Source organism: Salvelinus fontinalis, chromosome 30 (assembly GCF_029448725.1).
Source record: "Salvelinus fontinalis isolate EN_2023a chromosome 30, ASM2944872v1, whole genome shotgun sequence".
NCBI lineage: Eukaryota > Metazoa > Chordata > Actinopteri > Salmoniformes > Salmonidae > Salvelinus > Salvelinus fontinalis.
Window position 1 is genome coordinate 35,266,279 of NC_074694.1, and position 18,988 is coordinate 35,285,266.

Consider the following 18,988-nt stretch of genomic DNA (forward strand, 5'->3'; position numbering starts at 1 on the left):
GCCAGCTCTATAACAAGCCAGCCTTATCTACTGATTCATTAAGACTACAGCGCCAGAAACATGGGCAATGAAAAGCCTTGAATGGGGGGGTTGAATTAATGACATGTCCTACACAGTGGTGGAAGGTCGCCGGTGATAGTGGCTCTTTGGCAGGTGGGGGAATAACAATGGATGTTGGTAACAGGCCACCTCGCAGGCAGCATTGCCTGGATCAGTTGTTAATTAGAGCCTGTGGAGACATTAGCCAGGTGTTATGTCCCCCTCCACAGCCAGGGCCTCCACATTCTCTATCTCTCCCTCAAATCCCTCCCTCCCTCCATCTGCTCCCCTAGTTGAGCAGTCCAGAGGATACTCCTTCCCTCCATCCCTCCATCTCTCATCCATTCCTCCCTCTACTCCCCTAGTCGAGTTACAGTCCACAGGATAATGCCACTGCCAACCCCTCCTTCTCTCCCTCCCCCTTCCCTCCCTCTTCCGTCTGTGGGCCTCTCAGGAACCAATAAGCCCTTTAACTCAGTGCCAGCAGTCCTTGTGCTATGCCAATCAATGTACATCAATAATTCACTGTCTATTCACAAACTGTTACAATGTCCATTTCAACCAATCTTTGAGTTGCAGCCAATTTTCTTTATTGTATGTGCTTTTATATTATGTACTGTATATTCAGCATTTTATCAATTGTTCAGTTTAGAACTTGGCATATGATGTGGCCTAATGTTTAATGGTGTTACAATGTAAGAGTCTGAAATCCTTGAGCTGGGTTGAAAGGTTATTGGATCACCTAATTGGATGATAGAAGCCTTTGTCTGATATCTGTAGCCCAGTCTTTGAACTTAATAGGCCAAGAACATTTGGAATCTGTGGAGATTTTAATTAGTGTGTGAAGTTGGTTGATTCTGAACATCAATGATCATGAATTTGCATAGGGCTGACGAAGAGCTTGGTGTTGTATAGGAGATTTGATTTAGTGTGTGTGAGGTAATGTCAGGTTGGCTGGCAGAAGCGCTGTCTGGCAAGTGGCACCAGTAGATTCCCCCTCCCCGAGTGGAACTGACTGTGAAGTTTGCAACCCAAATCTGCCGCCTGTGCGTTTTCCGCAGCGGTTATCTCATAGAAACACTTAATGAAGCCGCAGTGAGTTTCACTAAATCACCCACCACCGTATCCACCTTGCCACTTCTGAGTTTGTCATTTTGACGATCACTGCAATCACTGTCTCATTTTCTGCTTACCTCCGTAGATGTGCGAATTAGCTTTTTTTCATCTCCTTCTCCTGAGTAAGACTACGACATGAATAAACATGAGGGAAAACGTATCATCCAAGACAAGATTGTATGAGGGGAGCTTGGAAACACGGGCTATTACACTATGGCTTTGAAGTAAGCGCCCTTGTGCCCTGCAACCAATTGAAAGCGGGAAAACCCTGCATGTGATTTGTTTATTCGTCATTACGCAGTACACACACACAAGGCTATTGCATAATAAAACAAAACATGTCATTTGCTTACTTTTACACCAGGGATACCTTTGTGTATAAGCCTCTTGAATAAGAACAGTGAACCAATAGGAATGAGAGCAAGAACAGCTGTGAAGTTGCATGCCAGTACCTGTGAATCATGATAATTAGATTACCTGCTGAGGTAGATGATTAAAAGATCCTAACAGGATGACTTAAAGATTGCGAAAATTGTGCCACAGTCTGCCTGTTAAGCTGTGGCCGTGTTAAAAGCAATCGCCGTGCTCTGTCCCTAACATACAGGTTATTGAGACGGGGCGCCAGAAAAGGCAGGGAGTGTAACTAGCTGCTAGGTACGGAACGGTAATCACGCCGGGAGTCACAGTAAGATAGTGAGGACGCTCTATTTTCTCCATGACCCTCATTGGGTTGGAGCAGGGGAGAGACAGAGTGTTGCCTGCCTGACTGTGGGTGCTTGTGTCCTAGGCCGGGCTGGAAGGATGGGTTGGACCGGCCTAACCCCCCGGAGCTCATCACAGCCGTGTGATTAGTCTCTCTGTGGGGGGGGGATAATAAACACGGTCAGATGAAATGTGCCCACCACACACGCACATTAGACACGCACAACTCCCTCTGAAGGATCTATTTGGAGTTGGTTGACACTCTGTTTTGCAATGCTGCGTTTAACCGGGTTAAGAGTGTTAACACCCTTAAATGTGTGTGTTTAGAGTTGTAGAGCAGGGTAGTTTCGCGGCCACCAGTCGCCAGCCTGTCCTATTATTTGGAGTGTTCATACTACAGACGGGGGTTGTGCAAAGTCACACTCCAGTGTGTAGTGAAGCGGTGAGTGGTTTAAATGTCATCTGTCATGGGTGTATGCATTCCTAACGGTCAGGTCCAATTAACTGCCTGGCAGAGTCCTGCTGTTTAGTCCAGCCTCTTCTCCTCCTTCCGTACCCCCCCTCTCTCCACCATCCCTCCCCTCCCTCTGGCATGCCCTAAGTTCTCCACTCGCGTCTCCCTCTCTCTCTCACACAATTTCTATTTCTCGCTCTCTCCCTCCCTCTCTCTCATGATTAGGGTAGTGGGACTCCCTCCCTCCTTCGGAGGACAGCACCTGCAGTATAAACATGCAGCCGTTGGCAGTCACCGCGCACCACCACCAGCATGGGGGCAGAAAAACAAACACAGCATTAGCATAACATAGCTTATTAACATGTCCTAATGATAGCAGCTCAGTTAACCGCCGTGCACTGTCAAATAGACATGGTGCTATGGACAACTGCCTTGTTACTGAATGTAATTAAAAGTAGAGAGTACAGAATTAAGATGTTTTTAAGGTGAGTTGCATCAGTGCATTGAAAGTGAAATAAGGGTGGCAGGTAGCCTAGCGATGGGGGCATTGGGCCAGTAACCGACAAGTCGCCGGTCCGACTCTCCGGACGGACTAGGTGAAAAATCTGTCGATGTGCACTTGAGCAAAGCACTTGCGTCTGCTAAATGACTAAAATGTAAGATGAGATGACACTTCAAAGAATATGTAGGAAGTAGAGCCACGAGTCAAATCAAATGTTATTTGTCACGTGCGTTGTAAACAGCAGGTGTAGACTAACAGTGAAATGCTTACTTACGGGCCCTTCCCAACAATGCAAAGAGAAACAGGGAAATAATTTAAAAATTAAAACACAAGGAATAAATACACAATGTGTTTCGAAGACTTGGCTATATACACAGGGTACCAGTACCGAGCTATCTTCCAGCTATCTAAACTTGTAGTAAGCATGGTCGACCGGGATTGGGCCCATTGATCATCAGTTATCATATTAAAAACGGCAAATATTTGCCTCCAACACATGGCCAATTGAGTAAAATTGCATGAAATTAGTTAATTGCAAAATGTTCTCTCCACCCGTGGCAAAATGTATAGAATTGCAGCAAACTTGCTTTTAAACGGCAACACTTTCTCTACGCCCCATAGCAAAATTTGTAGAATTGCATAACATTTATTTTAAAATGTACATTTCTCCTCTTCGCTGTCACGAGGGGAGCTGCTAAAATGTTTAGCTCGCAAGGTGGGGTTGGGGGGATATCGATGCAGACCCACCAGCCGCTGCGGTCCCTCATGAGTTCTGTTTTTTTGTGTCCCCCACCCCCATCAAAGTTGCCCATCCCTGGGATAGATAATAAACAGTAGCAGCAGTGGCGGTGATGAGTCAAGTGTGAAAAAGAGTGCAAAAAGGGTCAATTCAGATAGTTAAATAGTTAACCAATCGCTACAGGGACTAACTATTTAGCTGTCTTATGGCTTGGGGCTAGTTGGAGGTAGTTGCTCCATATTTAATGTGACTGCCATTTGGTACAGTACACGTGTGTGGTTTGCAAAATTGTCTAACGTATTTAATAATTCTACACCCGTCTGTCCTCCGTACTCAAAACATTTTTCTTTTGACTTGTATGACTTTTATGAAGTCTACCCAGCTATAAAAGAAAATGTGCCTCTAACAAACACATGACTCACAGAAGCTCTCAAATATTGCCAACGATTATAAATGTGCTGTCGTAAAAAGTGCCGAAACAATTGTTCCAAAAATATGACTAGCAACTTACATCCAGTACATCCAAGGTTACCTTCGCTGCCGCATCACAGAGAGAGAGCCTGAAGTGCTACAGACAACGTTATGTGTTGATCGCACTGAAATCATGTGTTGTTTTATTTATAGATAGTGTTCGCAGCCGAGTATCATAGAGGCAATGACACTGAAAGGAACATGTAAACCAAGCAACAACAGACATCCCGATGCACAGTGTGATTTGATACGCGTTCATTCGTCATGACTCTCTCGGGGAACCTGTGTGCGTTGCATATCGGTGATATTATTGGATCATTACCGGGCTCATTAATGTGTGTTTTGTGTGTGTGTTTGAGCGTGCGCGCGTGATTGTGTGTGTGTGTGTGTTTCCTGTGTCTTTATATGGATAGATGGATTAACAGCTTTGCCAAATGGCCCGCAGAGAATAGGGAAATCAAATGGTTGTCGTTGATGAGTCATCTCGATGGAGCCCTTTTCACTTTTATCCCACAATGTCTCAATCAAGCATGAGCCCTTATCTGCTCCCTCTTTTGTTGGCAGCCATACAACAAGGGCCTATCGTTTAAAAATTCATTGTGCTGTTAAATTATTTATCACATGTATCGGCTTATCTTATTTTTAAAAACTCTCCTGAGCATGATTGGAAAATGTGAAGCTGCACTATGGGTGAATCATGCAAATGTGTTTTAGATGAAACAGCCTCAGGGTTTCATGTGCTAGCTACCAATCTTGGTATTAGGCTAGACAGCTAGCTAGCATCAGAGGAGGATGTTGAGAAACCAGAAATGTTTTTTTTTAATGTTTTACAACTTAAAAGTACATTTAAGAACTTTCTATGATACAAGTTTCCTTGACGCTCGTCTCTTTTCTTCCCCTTTTCCCATTAAAGACTCATATATCCCTAGTCTAAGTCTTGAATGGAGAACTGCTCAAATAGTTATCATAGCTACTAAAGTGCTAATGCTAACTGGTATTTATGGATCATTGTCAATACAGTATTTCCATTTGCAACACAAACACTCATTATCCATAATGCTTGCTTTATATTTATGTATTCCTTCTGAACGAGAAGGAATGGGCTTGTTTTGAAAGGCTAAAGATATTTTCCCCAAGTTCACAACACTACTGAAGTGCTCATGCTAACTGGTATTTATGGTTTGCAGGACTAAGAGTTGACCTTTACCTCTTGTTTGCAAAAGGACAGCCATAGTATGGCAACTGGTTCCTAACTGCACAGATCCTATTCTTTGAAAAGGTGAGTGGCTAATACTCAAGATAGCAAAACAGTTGCAAAAATAAAAAGGCTCTTTATCGAAAATAGCCAAATAGTAAACATGAATGTTTTTAGTTTAACTCAGCTTCGTTGAGTGTTGATACCTCTCTGAGTAACGGGAGTCAGTGAGAGTCCTGTTGTGTGCAGTGAATGAAGCCATGGTGTGTATTGGCGTAGTCAGCTGTTTTCTGGGGGGATTGATGCTGTGTATAGTCCATATCAGACAGCATGCTTTACTGCGCTACTCACACTCTCACATGGTCTGCTAGAGGGCTCGGCATGGGTAACCTATGAGTATTTGTCTCTCACTTCAACACAAAACGGAAACAGGGTTCATGACCTTACACAAACACATAACTCGGATCATGGTGAATTCGTTTTCTTCTTACTAATAGAACACTGAAGGTATTTACTGCATTTGTAGATTTACAACATGGTCTCAGCACACTTGGCTCTGGCTTTGTGATGATTAAAGACTGCTCCGATTCATTTGTATTCAAGTGGATTAAAATGATTATCCTGAAAAACAAGCCACATGTTTTATTCAAGACCTGGATTAAATGTGGGTTTTTATCATCCGTTCAATATTTGCGGTGGGTTTTGAAAAATTGTCAAATCAGTGTGACAGATGTGCTTCCATCCCTCATGTTATCTCCCCACTGCACTCCAGAAGATCAAAGGGTGAGATATAGTAGGCTACGAAGATCAGATTAAGAGATGACAACAGTTACGTTGTTAGTATCTTTTTTTTTCTTTGCCTCGATTTGTTGCTTTTTTGTTCGTCAGTCCCTGTAACATCATGTATGCACCAAAGGTAGCCACTCCGCCACATGCATTTTTTTTTTTTTACAGTGAATTCAGAAAGTATGCATACCCTTTGACATATTCCACATATTGTTGTGTTACAGCCTGAATTCAAAATGGATGACATATAATTTTTTTCTCACGCATCTACAAACAATACCCCATAATGACAAAGTGAAAGCATTGTTTGTTTTATATTTTTGGAAATGTGTTGAAAGTGAAATGTAGAAATATATAATTTGACATAAATATTCACACCCCTGAGTCAATACATCGTAGAATCAACTATGTCATCGATTTACAGTTGTGAGTCTTTCTTGGTACGTTTCTAAGAAATCCAACCCTGATTCAGATGACCATCCTACACATGCTACATTACGGAGGCATAATTTATAGATCGGCAGGTAAGGTTGCTCTCAGATTTGCCACCAATGCGCCTTATAGGACACATCACTGCACTCTATACTCCTCTGTAAACTGGTCATCTCTGTATACCCGTTGCAAGACCCACTGGTTGATGCTTATTTATAAAACCCTCTTAGGCCTCACTTATTTTCCTGGCACCAGACTCCCAGAGCCCTCACCTCCTCCCTGTAGGCTGTCTCATCGTTGTTTGTAATCAAGCCTACTACTGTTGTTTCGTCTGCAAACTTGATGATTGATTGAGTTGGTAGCGTGCTTGGCCACACAGTCATGGATGAACAGGGAGTACAGGAGGGGGCTGAGCACGCACCCTTGTCGGGGGCCCCAGTGTTGAGGATCAGCGTAGAGGTGTTGTTTCCTACCTTCACCACCTGGGGGCGACCTGTCAGGAAGTCAAGGACCCAGTTGGGCCTTGAGCTTGATGATGAGCTTGGAGGGTACTATGGTGTTGAATGCTGAGCTATAGTCAATGAACAGCATTCTTACATAGGTATTCCTCTTGTCCAGAAGGGACAGGGCAGTGTGCAGTGTGGTGGCGATTGCATCGTCTGTGGATCTATTAGGGCGGTAAGAAAATTGAAGTGGGTCTAGGGTGGCAGATAAGGTGGAGGTGATTTAATCCTTGACTAGTCTCTCAAAGCACTTCATGATGACAGAGGTGAGTGCTACAGGGCGATAGTCATTTAGTTCAATTAAGTTTGCTTTCTTAGGTACAGGGACAAAGCTGGCCATCTTGAAGCATGCGGGAACAACAGACTGGGATAGGGAGAGATTGAATATATCTGTAAACACACCAGCCAGCTGGTCTGCGCATACTTTGAGGACGCGGCTAGGGATACCATCTGGGCCGGCAGCCTTGTGAGGCTTTATTTTTCTGTTTTTATTTAAACGTCTTACTCACGTCGGCCACGGAGATGGAGAGCCCACAGTCCTTAATAGCGGGCCTTGTCGGTGGCACTGTATTTGTCTCACCCTGATCTGTTTCACCTGTCCTTGTGCTTGTCTCCACCCCCTCCAGGTCTCGCCCATCTTCCTCACTTATCCTCTGGGTATTTATACCTGTGTTTTCTGTCTGTTTGGGCCAGTTCGTCTTGTTTGTCAAGCTTACGTTTGTCCTGTCAGCGCCTGTCTTTTCCCAGCCTCTCTTTTTCTTTTTCTTTTTTTGACCCTTTCCTGTCCTGACACTGTACCCGTCCGCCTGACCACTCTGCCTGTCCCTGACCCTGTACCCGTCTGCCTGACCACTCTGCCTGTCCCTGACCCCGAGCCTGCCTGCCGTCCTGTACCTTTGCTCCTACTCTGGATTATTGACTCCTGCCTGCCTTGACCTGTCGTTTGCCTGCCTGCCGTCCTATACCTTTGCTCCACCTCTGGATTACTGAACTCTGCTTGTCCCTGAACTTGAGCCTGCCTGCCGTCCTATACCTTTGCTCCTACTCTGGATTATTGACTCCTGCCTGCCTTGACCTATCGTTTGCCTGCCCCTGTTGTTACAATAAACATTGTTACGTCACACAGTCTGCATCTGGGTCTTACCTTGGTTCCTGATAGTACGAACTGGCCATGACTGACGCAGCAGACTTAGACCAGCCCCGCAATGCCATCTCCTCCCAAGGAGCCACCATTGGTAGGCACGAGGAGTTGCTTCGCGGTCTGATGGAAGGGTTCCAGGCCGTGGCCGAACGTTATGACCGAGCCTTGGATGCATTGCGGGAGCAATTCTGTGGGTTGCCTACTAGGCAGTACTACCATGACGGTAACCTCCCAGCCCCTCTGTAACCCGGCTGGTAGCAGCGCCGTCACCCTGGTTTCCCGGGAACCCCGCTTACCTCCCCCAGAGCAATACAATGGAGGACCTTACTCTCCCAGTGCTCCCTCATTTTTGAGCTGCAGTATTCTTTGTTCCCCTCGGACCACTCGAAGATAGCATACATTATTTTGCTGAAGTCCTGGAGGGCACTCGCCTGTGCCATGGCAGTGCGGGAGCAACAATCCACCGTCTGCTTCAGTCTGGAGGTATTCGTGGCGGAGGTTTGAGGCTCCGGTGTCCGGGAGAGAAGCTGCCCGGAAGTTGCTTCAGCAGGACAACCTCAGTGTGGCAGACTATGCAGTGGAATTCCGCACTATAGCAGCGGAGGGTACCGGGAATCCGGAAGCGCTGTTTGACACGTTCCTGCACGGATTATCAGAGGAGGTAAAGGATGAGCTGGCAGCCCGAGAACTACCGACGGATCTCGACTCACTCATCACTTTAACCATCCAGATCGATGGTCGGCTACTGGAACGTAGGAGGGAGAAGAGGTTCGATTGCGGTCCCAATCGCTCACTCAGGGATCCCACCTTGCAGCTGATGAACTCCGGAAGTCCCTGGCATCTACGTTCCCGAGAGGTTCAGAGCTTACCCGAGTCCTTCCAAGAGCCTCCGGAGACAGCCGATTCAACTCTTCCCGAGCCGATGCAGCTCGGCAGGGCTAGGCTGTCTCTAGGCGAATGCGTACGCTGACTTGAGACCCAGAGTTGTCTGTATTGCGGTACTGCCAGTCATTTTGTGTCTACCTTTCCCTTCAAGAGACCTAGCTCATTTGTTGGAGTGAGTACACTGGTGGGTCTTAAAGATAATTGTTATTCTCCCCTTACTTGATACCTCTCTATGCCACCTTGCTGTGGGGCGACCAGTCCAAATCCCTCCAGGTACTCATCGACTCTGGGGCCGATGTGAGTCTCATGCACGTTACCCTGGCGTCCGAGCTGGGAATCCCCACTCAACCCCTCTCCATTCCCATGGGTGTTAGAGCGCTGAACGGATGCTCTATAGGCAGGGTCACCCACCAGACCACCCCCGTCAACCTACGAGAGTCGCGGAACCACAGCGAGATGATCCAATTCCTGCTGGTTGAGTCTCCACAGGTTCCCGTGGTATTGGAGTTCTCTTGTCTCCAGCGACACAATCCCTTCATTGACTGGGCTACTGGTGCCATTGTGGGTAGGAGCACGTCCTGCAACACTCATTGCCAGAACTCAGCTCTGCCTGCCCCAGGACATCTTCCTGGGGGCTTGGAAATTCCCTGGACCTCTCCGCCAGCTCCCCAGAGTACCAGAACCTCCTGGAGGGCTTCAGTAAGGCCCGGGCCACTTCGCTTCCGCAGCACCGACTGGTATCCAAGGAGGTCAAGCCTGAGGCGCTGGCACGCCGCTATAGTACTGCGGCTACACCCCCAGAAGCCGAGACCTTTCCCCCCAGCTCCAAGATCATTAGCCCCTCTGCTGTTCGTCCTCTGTTGCCCCGTCCCCTCCATATTTTTCATACCTTTTCTGTATCTAGAGTCAAAACTATTTCTGACTGACCCTTGTCTTCTGTTTTTAGGCCCATCCCTCCCTCCCGTGTCATTGATGGCCAGCCAGCTTACACGGTGAGACGCCTCCTGAGGGTTCAACCACAGAGCAGGGCTTTCCAGTACCTGGTTGACTGGGAGGGTTATGGCCCGTAGGAGAGGTGCTGGGTTCCCGCTAAAGACATCTTGGACCTGGCCCTCATCGCCAACTTTCACCGCTGGCACCCCAGTCAACCAGGTATCCGCCCAGGTGGAACGCCAGGTGGCGTCTCTAGAAGGGGGGTGGGGGTGGGGCAGATCTGTTTCATCTGTGCTTGTCTCCACTCCCTCTAGGTGTCGACCATCTTCCCCACTTATCCTCTGGGTATTTATACCTGTGTTTTCTGTCTGTCTGTCTGTGCCAGTTCATCTTGTTTGTCAAGCTTACCAGTGTTTATCCTGTCAGCTCCTGTCTTTTCCCAGCCTCTCTTTTTCTCGTCCTCCTGGTTTTTGACTCTTGCCTGTCCAAACCCTGTAACCGCCCTCCTGACCACTCTCCCTGACCCTGCCTGCCATCCTTTACCTTTGCACCACCTCTGGATTACTGAACTCTGCCTGTCCCTGAGCTTGCCTGCCGTCCTGTACCTTTGTTCCTACTCTGGATTATCGACCCCTGCCTGCCTTGACCTGTTGTTTTCTTGCCCCTGTTGTTACAATAAACATTGTTACTTCACACAGTCTGCGTCTGGGTCTTACCTTGGTTCCTGATAGAATTATCCTCAAAGCGAGTGCCTGTCTGGAAGCAAGACGTCTGTGTCCGCGACATGGCTGGTTTTTCTTTTATAGTCTGTGATTGTCTGTAGACACATACGTCTTGTTTAACTGGGACTCAAATTTGTCTCTACTGACGTTTAGCCTGTTTGATTGCTATGCGGAGAGGAAAACTACACTGTTTGTATTCTTCCATATTCCTAGTCTTTTTGCCCTGGTTAAATGCAGTGGTTTGCGCTTTCAGTTTTGCGCATATGCTCCCATCTATTCACGGTTTCTGTTTGGGGTAGGTTTTAATAGTCACAGTGGGTACAACTTCTCACACGCACTTCCGGATAAACTCATTCACCGTATCGGTATATGTGTCTATATTATTTTCTGAAGCTACTCTGAACATATCCCAGTCCGCGTGATCAAAACAATCTTGAAGTGTGGATTCCGATTGGTCAGACCAGCGTTGAAAAGTCCTCACCACGGGTGCTTCCTGTTTGAGGCTCAGCCCATAGGAGGGGAGGAGCAAGATGGAATCGTGGTCCGATTTGCCGAATGGATGGCGGGGGAGGTCCTTATATGCATTCTGGAAGGTAGTATAACAATGGTCGAGAGTTTTATCAGCGCGAGTACAACAATCAATATGTTTATAGAATTTCGGGAGCCTTTTTCTCATTTGCTTTTTAAAATCCCCAGCTACAATAAATGCAGCCTCAGGATACACAATACATGATACAGGATACATTATACAGCCACCACTATGCTTGAAAATATGGCGAGTGGTACTCAGTAATGTGTTGTATTGGATAACCAAAAATAACACTTTGTATTCAGGACAGAAAGTACATTTTTTTGCCACATTTGTTGCAGTATTACTTTAGTGCCTTGTTGCAAACATTCTGCACAGTCTTCCTTTTCACACTGTCAGTTAGATTAATATTGTAGAATAACTACAATGTTGTTGATCAACCTCAGTTTTTTCCTATCACAGCCATTAAACTCTAACTGTTTTAAAGGCTCATGGTAAAACCCCTGAGCGATTTCCTTCCTCTTCGGCAACTGAGTTAGGAAAGACGCCTGTATCTTTGTAGTGACTGGGTGTATTGATACACCATCCAAAGTGTAATTAATAACTTAAATTTGCTCAAACGGATATTGAATGTCAATGTCTTTATTTTTATTTTTACCCCTTTACCAATAGGGGCCCTTCTTTGCGAGCCATTGGAAATCATCCCCGGTCATTGTGGTTGAGTCTGTGTTTGACATTATGGGGTATTGTGTGTAGGCCAGTGACAAACAAATCTAAATTGAATCCATTTTAAATGCAGACTGTAACACAACACATTTGGAAAAAGTCAAGGGGTGTGAATGTGCAGCAGATTTTTTTGATTCATTATTACATATTTCCTAGACCGACTAACAGCACTCTGAGGAAAACAACTCAAAACACAAACATTCCATTAAAATTCCTCCAGAAAGCTACATAAGCTTGGAGGCTTAACTTTCCTTCCAGTTATTACGAGGTGCCATAGCCTGCAGTCCATGCTCCAGATTGTAGGTACAGCATGGCGATACAGAGAGTGTATAGGGGAACAGGGTTAGCTGTGATATGGGCATTGCTCTGTGGACCTCATTAGTCTCTCACACTTAACCGTCTGCTTATGTGGAGTGGCCATTAGAGCTGTGTCAGAGCCAGGGGAAGAGATGAGCATCCTCTTGTGTTATCTGTGCAAACAGAGCAGCACTCGCCACTCACTTGGCAGCTAGGAGCGGCTGATTGGGAAATGTCAGGGGGGATTACTGGGGGCGAATGAGCTACTGAGAGCCCGTTGCCTCAGCATGGTCTTGCATAACAAAAAACGTGAGTCTGTGTGTGTGTGTGTGTGTGTCGTCTAAGTGCGACTCGTCTCGCACACTGCCATCCAATTGCCTCATAACTGGAGGAGAAAGGCATTACAGCTCAACTCTCAGTAATATCCTCCTTCCTTCCAAGAGAGGCTGGTGCTGTGGGGATGATTTGTCTTGGGATGTGTGAGGTGGAGCACTCCCCCTCCACGCATTCTGCAGGAGGATATGTGTGTGTGTGTGTGTGTGTGTGTGTGTGTGTGTGTGTGTGTGTGTGTGTGTGTGTGTGTGTGTGTGTGTGTGTGTGTGTGTGTGTGTGTGTGTGTGTGTGTGGAGGATAGAAGTTTGTGTGTGTGTGTATGTCTCAGTGTATTGTTGTGCATGTCAGTGTGTGTGTGTGTCATAGGTGTGTGTGTAAGGGAAGGGTGGGTGGGTGTTTGTGACATGCCCACCGTGTCATGAAATATGTGGCGACTGATTCCCGGCAGGCAGCTCCCGTGTTGTCGCGGAGACCTTGAGGGAGCCAGACACAGGAAGGTGTGAGGATGAGGATGGGGATGGGTGGGGAGTAGAGATGAGGCAGTATGACTGTGAACCAACGGTCAGCCCAGCTACCAAAGTTAGGAAGAACAACCCATCAGAAATATAATCTCAGCTCCTGACTATAGAAAGGTATTGGTTAGCATGCAGGTAGAGTAATATTCCTGAGCCCAGCCATATTACCATGCAGGAGGTGTTTGTGTTCTTCTGACACATTGTTACTGTTATCATTCGGCTTGTGGTTAGCAAAGAGACCAGAGAAACAGAAGATAGTTTTTTATGAATACCATTAAGTGCAAGAGGCGTAATTGTCACTCTGGCAATTGATGACATTCCAAGCCTTGACGACATGATTCAGATTTACAGAAGGGTGATCTCAGGCCATTACATTTTACCAATAAAGAACTACAGAAATACAGTGATAAACTGTCCTTGGGTGATGTGGTTTGCCATTTTGTTAATAAAAACATATTTTATATTGTTAGGTTGGGGTCCCCAAGGGTTAAGATTGCATGGCAATTTGTAATTTCCAAATTGTATTGCAATTTATAATATAGCTTGTGAAAACAGTACACAATGACGCAAGAAGATTCACATGAATATTCCTATCTCTTGTCATATTATTCTTTGTCAATAAAATGTCACAACAGGTTACAAAGATGTCCTTAGTTAACACCATTCGCCTTGTAGGACAAAACACTCTGTCCTCTCACGCTAAATCTCCCAGTGGCAAGTCAATGTGCAGGGGTACAAGGTGTTAGAGGTAGATACAGTGCATTTGGAAACTATTCAGACCTCTTCGCTTTTTCCACATTGTGTTACGTTACAGCCTTATTCTAAAATGGACACAATAACTACACCTCTACACACAATAACCCATAATGAAAAAGCGAAAACAGGTTTGTAGAATCTAAAAAAGCATTCAGATGCTTTGCTATGAGACTCGAAATTGAGCTCAGGTGCATCCTGTTTCCATTTTTACAACTTGATTGGAGTCCACCTGTGGTAAATTCAATTAATTGGACATGATTTGGAAAGGCACACACCTGTCTATATGAGGTCCCACAGTTGACAGTGCATGTCAGAGCAAAAACCAAGCCATGAGGTCAAAGGAATTGTCTGTAGAGCTCAGAGACAGGTTTGTATCGAGGCACAGATCTGGGGAGGGTGACCAAACATTTCTGCAGCATTGAAGGTCCCCAAGAACACAGCGGCCTCCATTAAATGGAAGAAGTTTGGAACTACCAAGACTCTTCCTAGAGCTGACTGCTCGGGCAAACTGAGCAATCTGTGGAGAAGGGCCTTGGTCAGGGAGGTGAGCAAGAACCCGATGGTCACTCTGACAGAGCTCCAGAGTTCCTCTGTGGAGATGGGAGAACTTTCCAGAAGGACAACCATTTCTGCAGCACTCCACCAATCAGGCCTTTATGGTAGAGTGGCCAGACGGAAGCCACTCCTCAGTAAAAGGCACATGACAGCCCGCTTGGAGTTTGACAAAAGGCACCTAAAGGACTCTCAGACCATGAGAAACAAGATTATCTGGTCTGATGAAACCAAGATTGAACTCTTTGGCCTGAATGCCAAGCATCAAGTCTGGAGGAAACCTGGCACCATCCCTACGGTGAAGCATGGTGGTGGCAGCATCATGCTGTCGGGATGTTTTTCAGCTGCAGGGACTGGGAGACTAGTCAGAATCAAGGGAAAGATGAACGGAGCAAAGTACAGAGAGCTCCACGATGAAGTCCTGCTCCAGAGCACTCAGGAACTAAGAATGGGGCGAAGGTTTACCTTCTAACAGGACAACAACCCTAAGCACATAGCCAAGACACTGCAGGGGTGGCTTTGGGACAAGTCTCTGAATGTCCTTGAGTGGCCCAGCCAGAGCCCGGACTTGAACCCGATCGAACATCTCTGGAGAGACCTGAAAATAGTTGTGCAGCGACACTCCCCATCCAACCTGACAGAGCTTGAGAGGATCCGCAGAGAAGAATGGGAGAAACTCTCCAAATACAGGTGTGCCAAGCTTGTAGCGTCATACCCAAGAAGACTTGAGTCTGTAATCGCTGCCAAAAACCTGTTTTTGCTTTGTCATTATGGGGTATTGTGTGTAGATTGAGAAAAACATATTTTTAATCAATTTTAGAATAAGGCTGTAACGTACCAAAATCTGGAAAAAGTGAAGGAGTCTGAATAATTTCCAAATGCACTGTATGTACATGAAGGCAGTGTAAAGTGACCAGGCATCAGGATAGATAATAATAAGGTATTTGAGGTAGATATGTACATGAAGGCAGGGTAAAGTGACTAGGCATCAGGATAGATAATAAGGTATTTGAGGTAGATATGTACAGGAAGGCAGTGTAAAGTGACCAGGCATCAGGATAGATAATAATAAGGTATTTGAGGTAGATATGTACATGAAGGCAGGGTAAAGTGACTAGGCATCAGGATAGATAATAAGGTATTTGAGGTAGATATGTACAGGAAGGCAGTGTAAAGTGACTAGGCATCAGGATAGATAATAGTAAATGTAAAATAAGAACAGAGTAGCAGCAGCATATGATGAGTGTAAGTGTTTTTGTGAGTTTGTGTTTAATCGATATGTGTACTTGAGTTGTGTGTGTGTGTGTGTACGTATGTAGTGAATGTGTGTTGAGTTTGTGTGAGTGTCAGTGTACTAGTGTTTATATATAGTCTTGGGAGTGTGCATAGAGTCAGTGCAAGATGGGGTCAGTGCAGATCATCAGGGTAACCATTTAAGTATTTAACAGCCTTATGGCTAGTTAACGCTTATGGCTTGGGGATAGAATCTGTTTTGGAACCTGTTGGTCCAAGAGCCAATGCTCCGGAACTGTTTGCCGGGCGGTAGCAGAGTGAACAGTCTATGACTTGGGTGTCTGGAATCTATGTCAATTTTCCGGGCCTTCTGACACCGCCTGATATGAAGGTCCTTGATGGCAGGGAGCTCGGCCCCAGTGATGTATTGGGCTGTCCGCACCACCCTCTTTAGCGCTTTGCGGTCGGGGTGCGGTGCATTTGCCATACTAAGCGGTGATGCAGCCAGTCGAGAGGCTCTCGATGGTGCAGCTGTACAACCTTTTGAGGATCTGAGGGCCCATACCTAATCTTTTCAGCTTCCTGTGGGGGAAGAGGTGCTGTCGTGCCCTCTTTATGAATGTGCTGGTGTGTGTGGACCATGTTAAGTCCTTAGTGATGTGGGCGCCAACTAGACCCACTCCACTACAGCCCCGCTCTCCCTTCTTTCTCCTGTAGTCCACGATCAGGTCCTTGGTCTTACTGACATTAAGGCAGAGGTTGTTGTCCTGGCACCACACTGCCAAGTCTCTGACCTCCTCCTGTAGGCTGTCTCATCGCCGTCGATGATCAGGCCTAATGCCGTCATGTCGTCAGCAAACTTGATGATGGTGTTGGAGTTGTACGTGGCCATGCAGTCGTGGGTGAACAGGGAGTACAGGAGGGGACTAAGCACACACCCCTGAGGGGCCCCCGTGTTGAGGGTCAGCGTGGTGGAGGTATTGTTGCCTACCCTCACCACATGGGGCCGGCCCGTCAGGAAGTCCAGAATCCAGTTGCAGAGGGAGTTGTTCAGTCCCACGGTCTCCAGCTTGCTGATGAGCTTGTAGGGGACTATGGTATTGAATGCTGAGCTGTAGTCTATGTTCAGCATTCTCACATTTCCCCTATTGTGCAGGTGGGAGATGGCGTATGAAGTGCAGTTGAGATTGCGTCCTCTGTATATCTGTTGGTACGGTATGCGAATTGGAGTGGGTCTAGGATGTCTGGGATGATGATGTTGATGTATGTCATGACCAGCCTATCAAAGCACCTCATAATTACAGATCTGAGGCTACAGGGTGATAGTCACTAAGGCAGGTTACCGTACATTTCTTGGGAACAGGGACAATGGTGGTCAGTTTGAAATATGTTGGGATTACAGACTGGGACAACCTTCCCTGTCTTTCATTGAGACCTTCAAGACCCCCCGTGGAGTGTCTGCGTCCACCACAGCTTTTTGATGTTTGCTTTATTTGCCTTATGCCCATTTAATCTGCCATTCAGTTGCTTTTAACATGCACATTGTGTTTGTGATATGAGTCAAATCAACGGAACGTTTATGAAGTTGTGATAACTCACCTAGTTAATTACCAATATTTTCGAGGTGAACCAGCTGTGATCAGAGACCACATGAATTGAGTTTATTTAATTAAATGAAATTGACCTGGGAGATTTCACAGTGCCAAGTAGGAGTATGTATAATCAAGCTATTTGGCAAAGCAATTACAGTAGCTCTGCCAGTGTTTCCATTAATGTTGTCATTACACCATATCATGCAGAAATGATTTGTCAACAAGATTGTGCCACAGTCAGTCATATCCTGGGTTAGCAGGACACTTCTCTGTGTAAAAGTAAGTGGGTAGTTTGTCTACTTTCCCTCTGTATATAAGTGGGTGTTTTTGCTGCTTGTCTTTCCCAACTACGGTACGTCAGATAGAGTTTTAGGTCTGAGGGAGTGGAATAAAACACATGCCCCATGGCAAGGGTGCCCGACTCCATGTCTCAAGGACCATAGTCCTGCAGTTGCTTATTCCTCTCTGGCACTTTTTTGGTCAATTAACAGCTCTAATAAGTCAGTCGCTGATTTAAATGGCAAATATGAAAAATACCCTTTAGCACCTAAAGATGTTGTGCCTATGGTATTAGTATGAACAGCAGTGCGGTATTAGAATGCAGATTATAGCGCTGGCAGAGATCAATAGCTAACATGTGGCCTGGAAAAATGTCTGTATTCCATTGGAGGGGAGCTCTATTCAGTATCCATTTGTGTTCCCATTGATGTGTCATTGATGTGTGCCTCGTGTGTGTGTGCGTGTGCGTGTGTGTGTTCTTCCAGGTTTCCCCCGGTGAGTGAGATGGCTAAGGTGGGGAAGGTGGTCGGGGTCATCCTGGCTGCTGCTATCAATCAAACAATAATTTACTCTATAGTGGAGGGCAATGAGGGAGGTGAGTAGCATACTGTAACCTACACTATACCTTTGACCTAGTTCCAGAGGCCATGTTATCATTTTCTATACAGCAGTGATAATACCACTCATTTATTCTGACACACTATAAACAACATGAAGTAGTGATGAGGTCACTCACAGAGCCATGCATGGAGCTCTATACAGCTCTATATGGCTCTATACAGCTCTGTGACTATACAGCTCTATGTGGCTCTATACAGCTCTATACGGATCTATATGGCTCTATACAGCTCTATATGGCTCTATACAGCTCTATATGGCTCTTTACAGCTCTATATGGCTCTTTACAGCTCTATATGGCTCTTTACAGCTCTATGTGGCACTATATTAGAGGTCGACCGATTAATCGGAATGGCCGATTAATTAGGGACGATTTCAAGTTTTCATAACAATCGGAAATCGGTATTTTTGGGCGCCGATTTGCCTATTTATTTTAATTTTTTTATATTTTTTTCACACATTTTTTAAATCTTTATTTAACTAGGCAAGTCAGTTAAGAACACATTCTTATTGTCAATGACGGCCTAGGAACGTTCTGCCTCTGACAGATTTTTAACCTTGTCAACTAGTCCAATGCTCTAACACCTGATTACATTGCACTCCACGAGGAACCTGCCTGTTACGCGAATGCAGTAAGCTAAGGTAAGTTGCGAGCTAGCATTAAACTTATCTTTTAAAAAACAATCAATCAATGACTGTCATTGCTCCAATGTGTACTTAACCATAAACATCAATGCCTTTCTTAAAATCAATACACAAGTATATATTTTTAAACCTGCATATTTAACTAAAAGAAATCCAGGTTAGCAGGCAATATTAACCAGGTGAAATTGTGTCATTTCCCTTGCGTTCATTGCATGCAGAGTCAGGGTATATGCAACAGTTTGGGCCGCCTGGCTCTTTGCGAACTAATTTGCCAGAATTGTACGTAATTATGA

General features: G+C 45.7%; 1 protein-coding gene across 1 annotated transcript in view; it reads left to right on the forward strand.

Moving 5' to 3' along the window:
* Positions 1-18,988, forward strand: part of LOC129829113 (protocadherin-15-like) — a 227,364-nt gene that overhangs the window by 171,825 nt on the left and 36,551 nt on the right. The window contains exon 26 of the mRNA XM_055890656.1: positions 17,918-18,027. Coding sequence (XP_055746631.1) covers positions 17,918-18,027 — 110 coding nt within the window. The remainder of the gene's footprint in view (positions 1-17,917; positions 18,028-18,988) is intronic.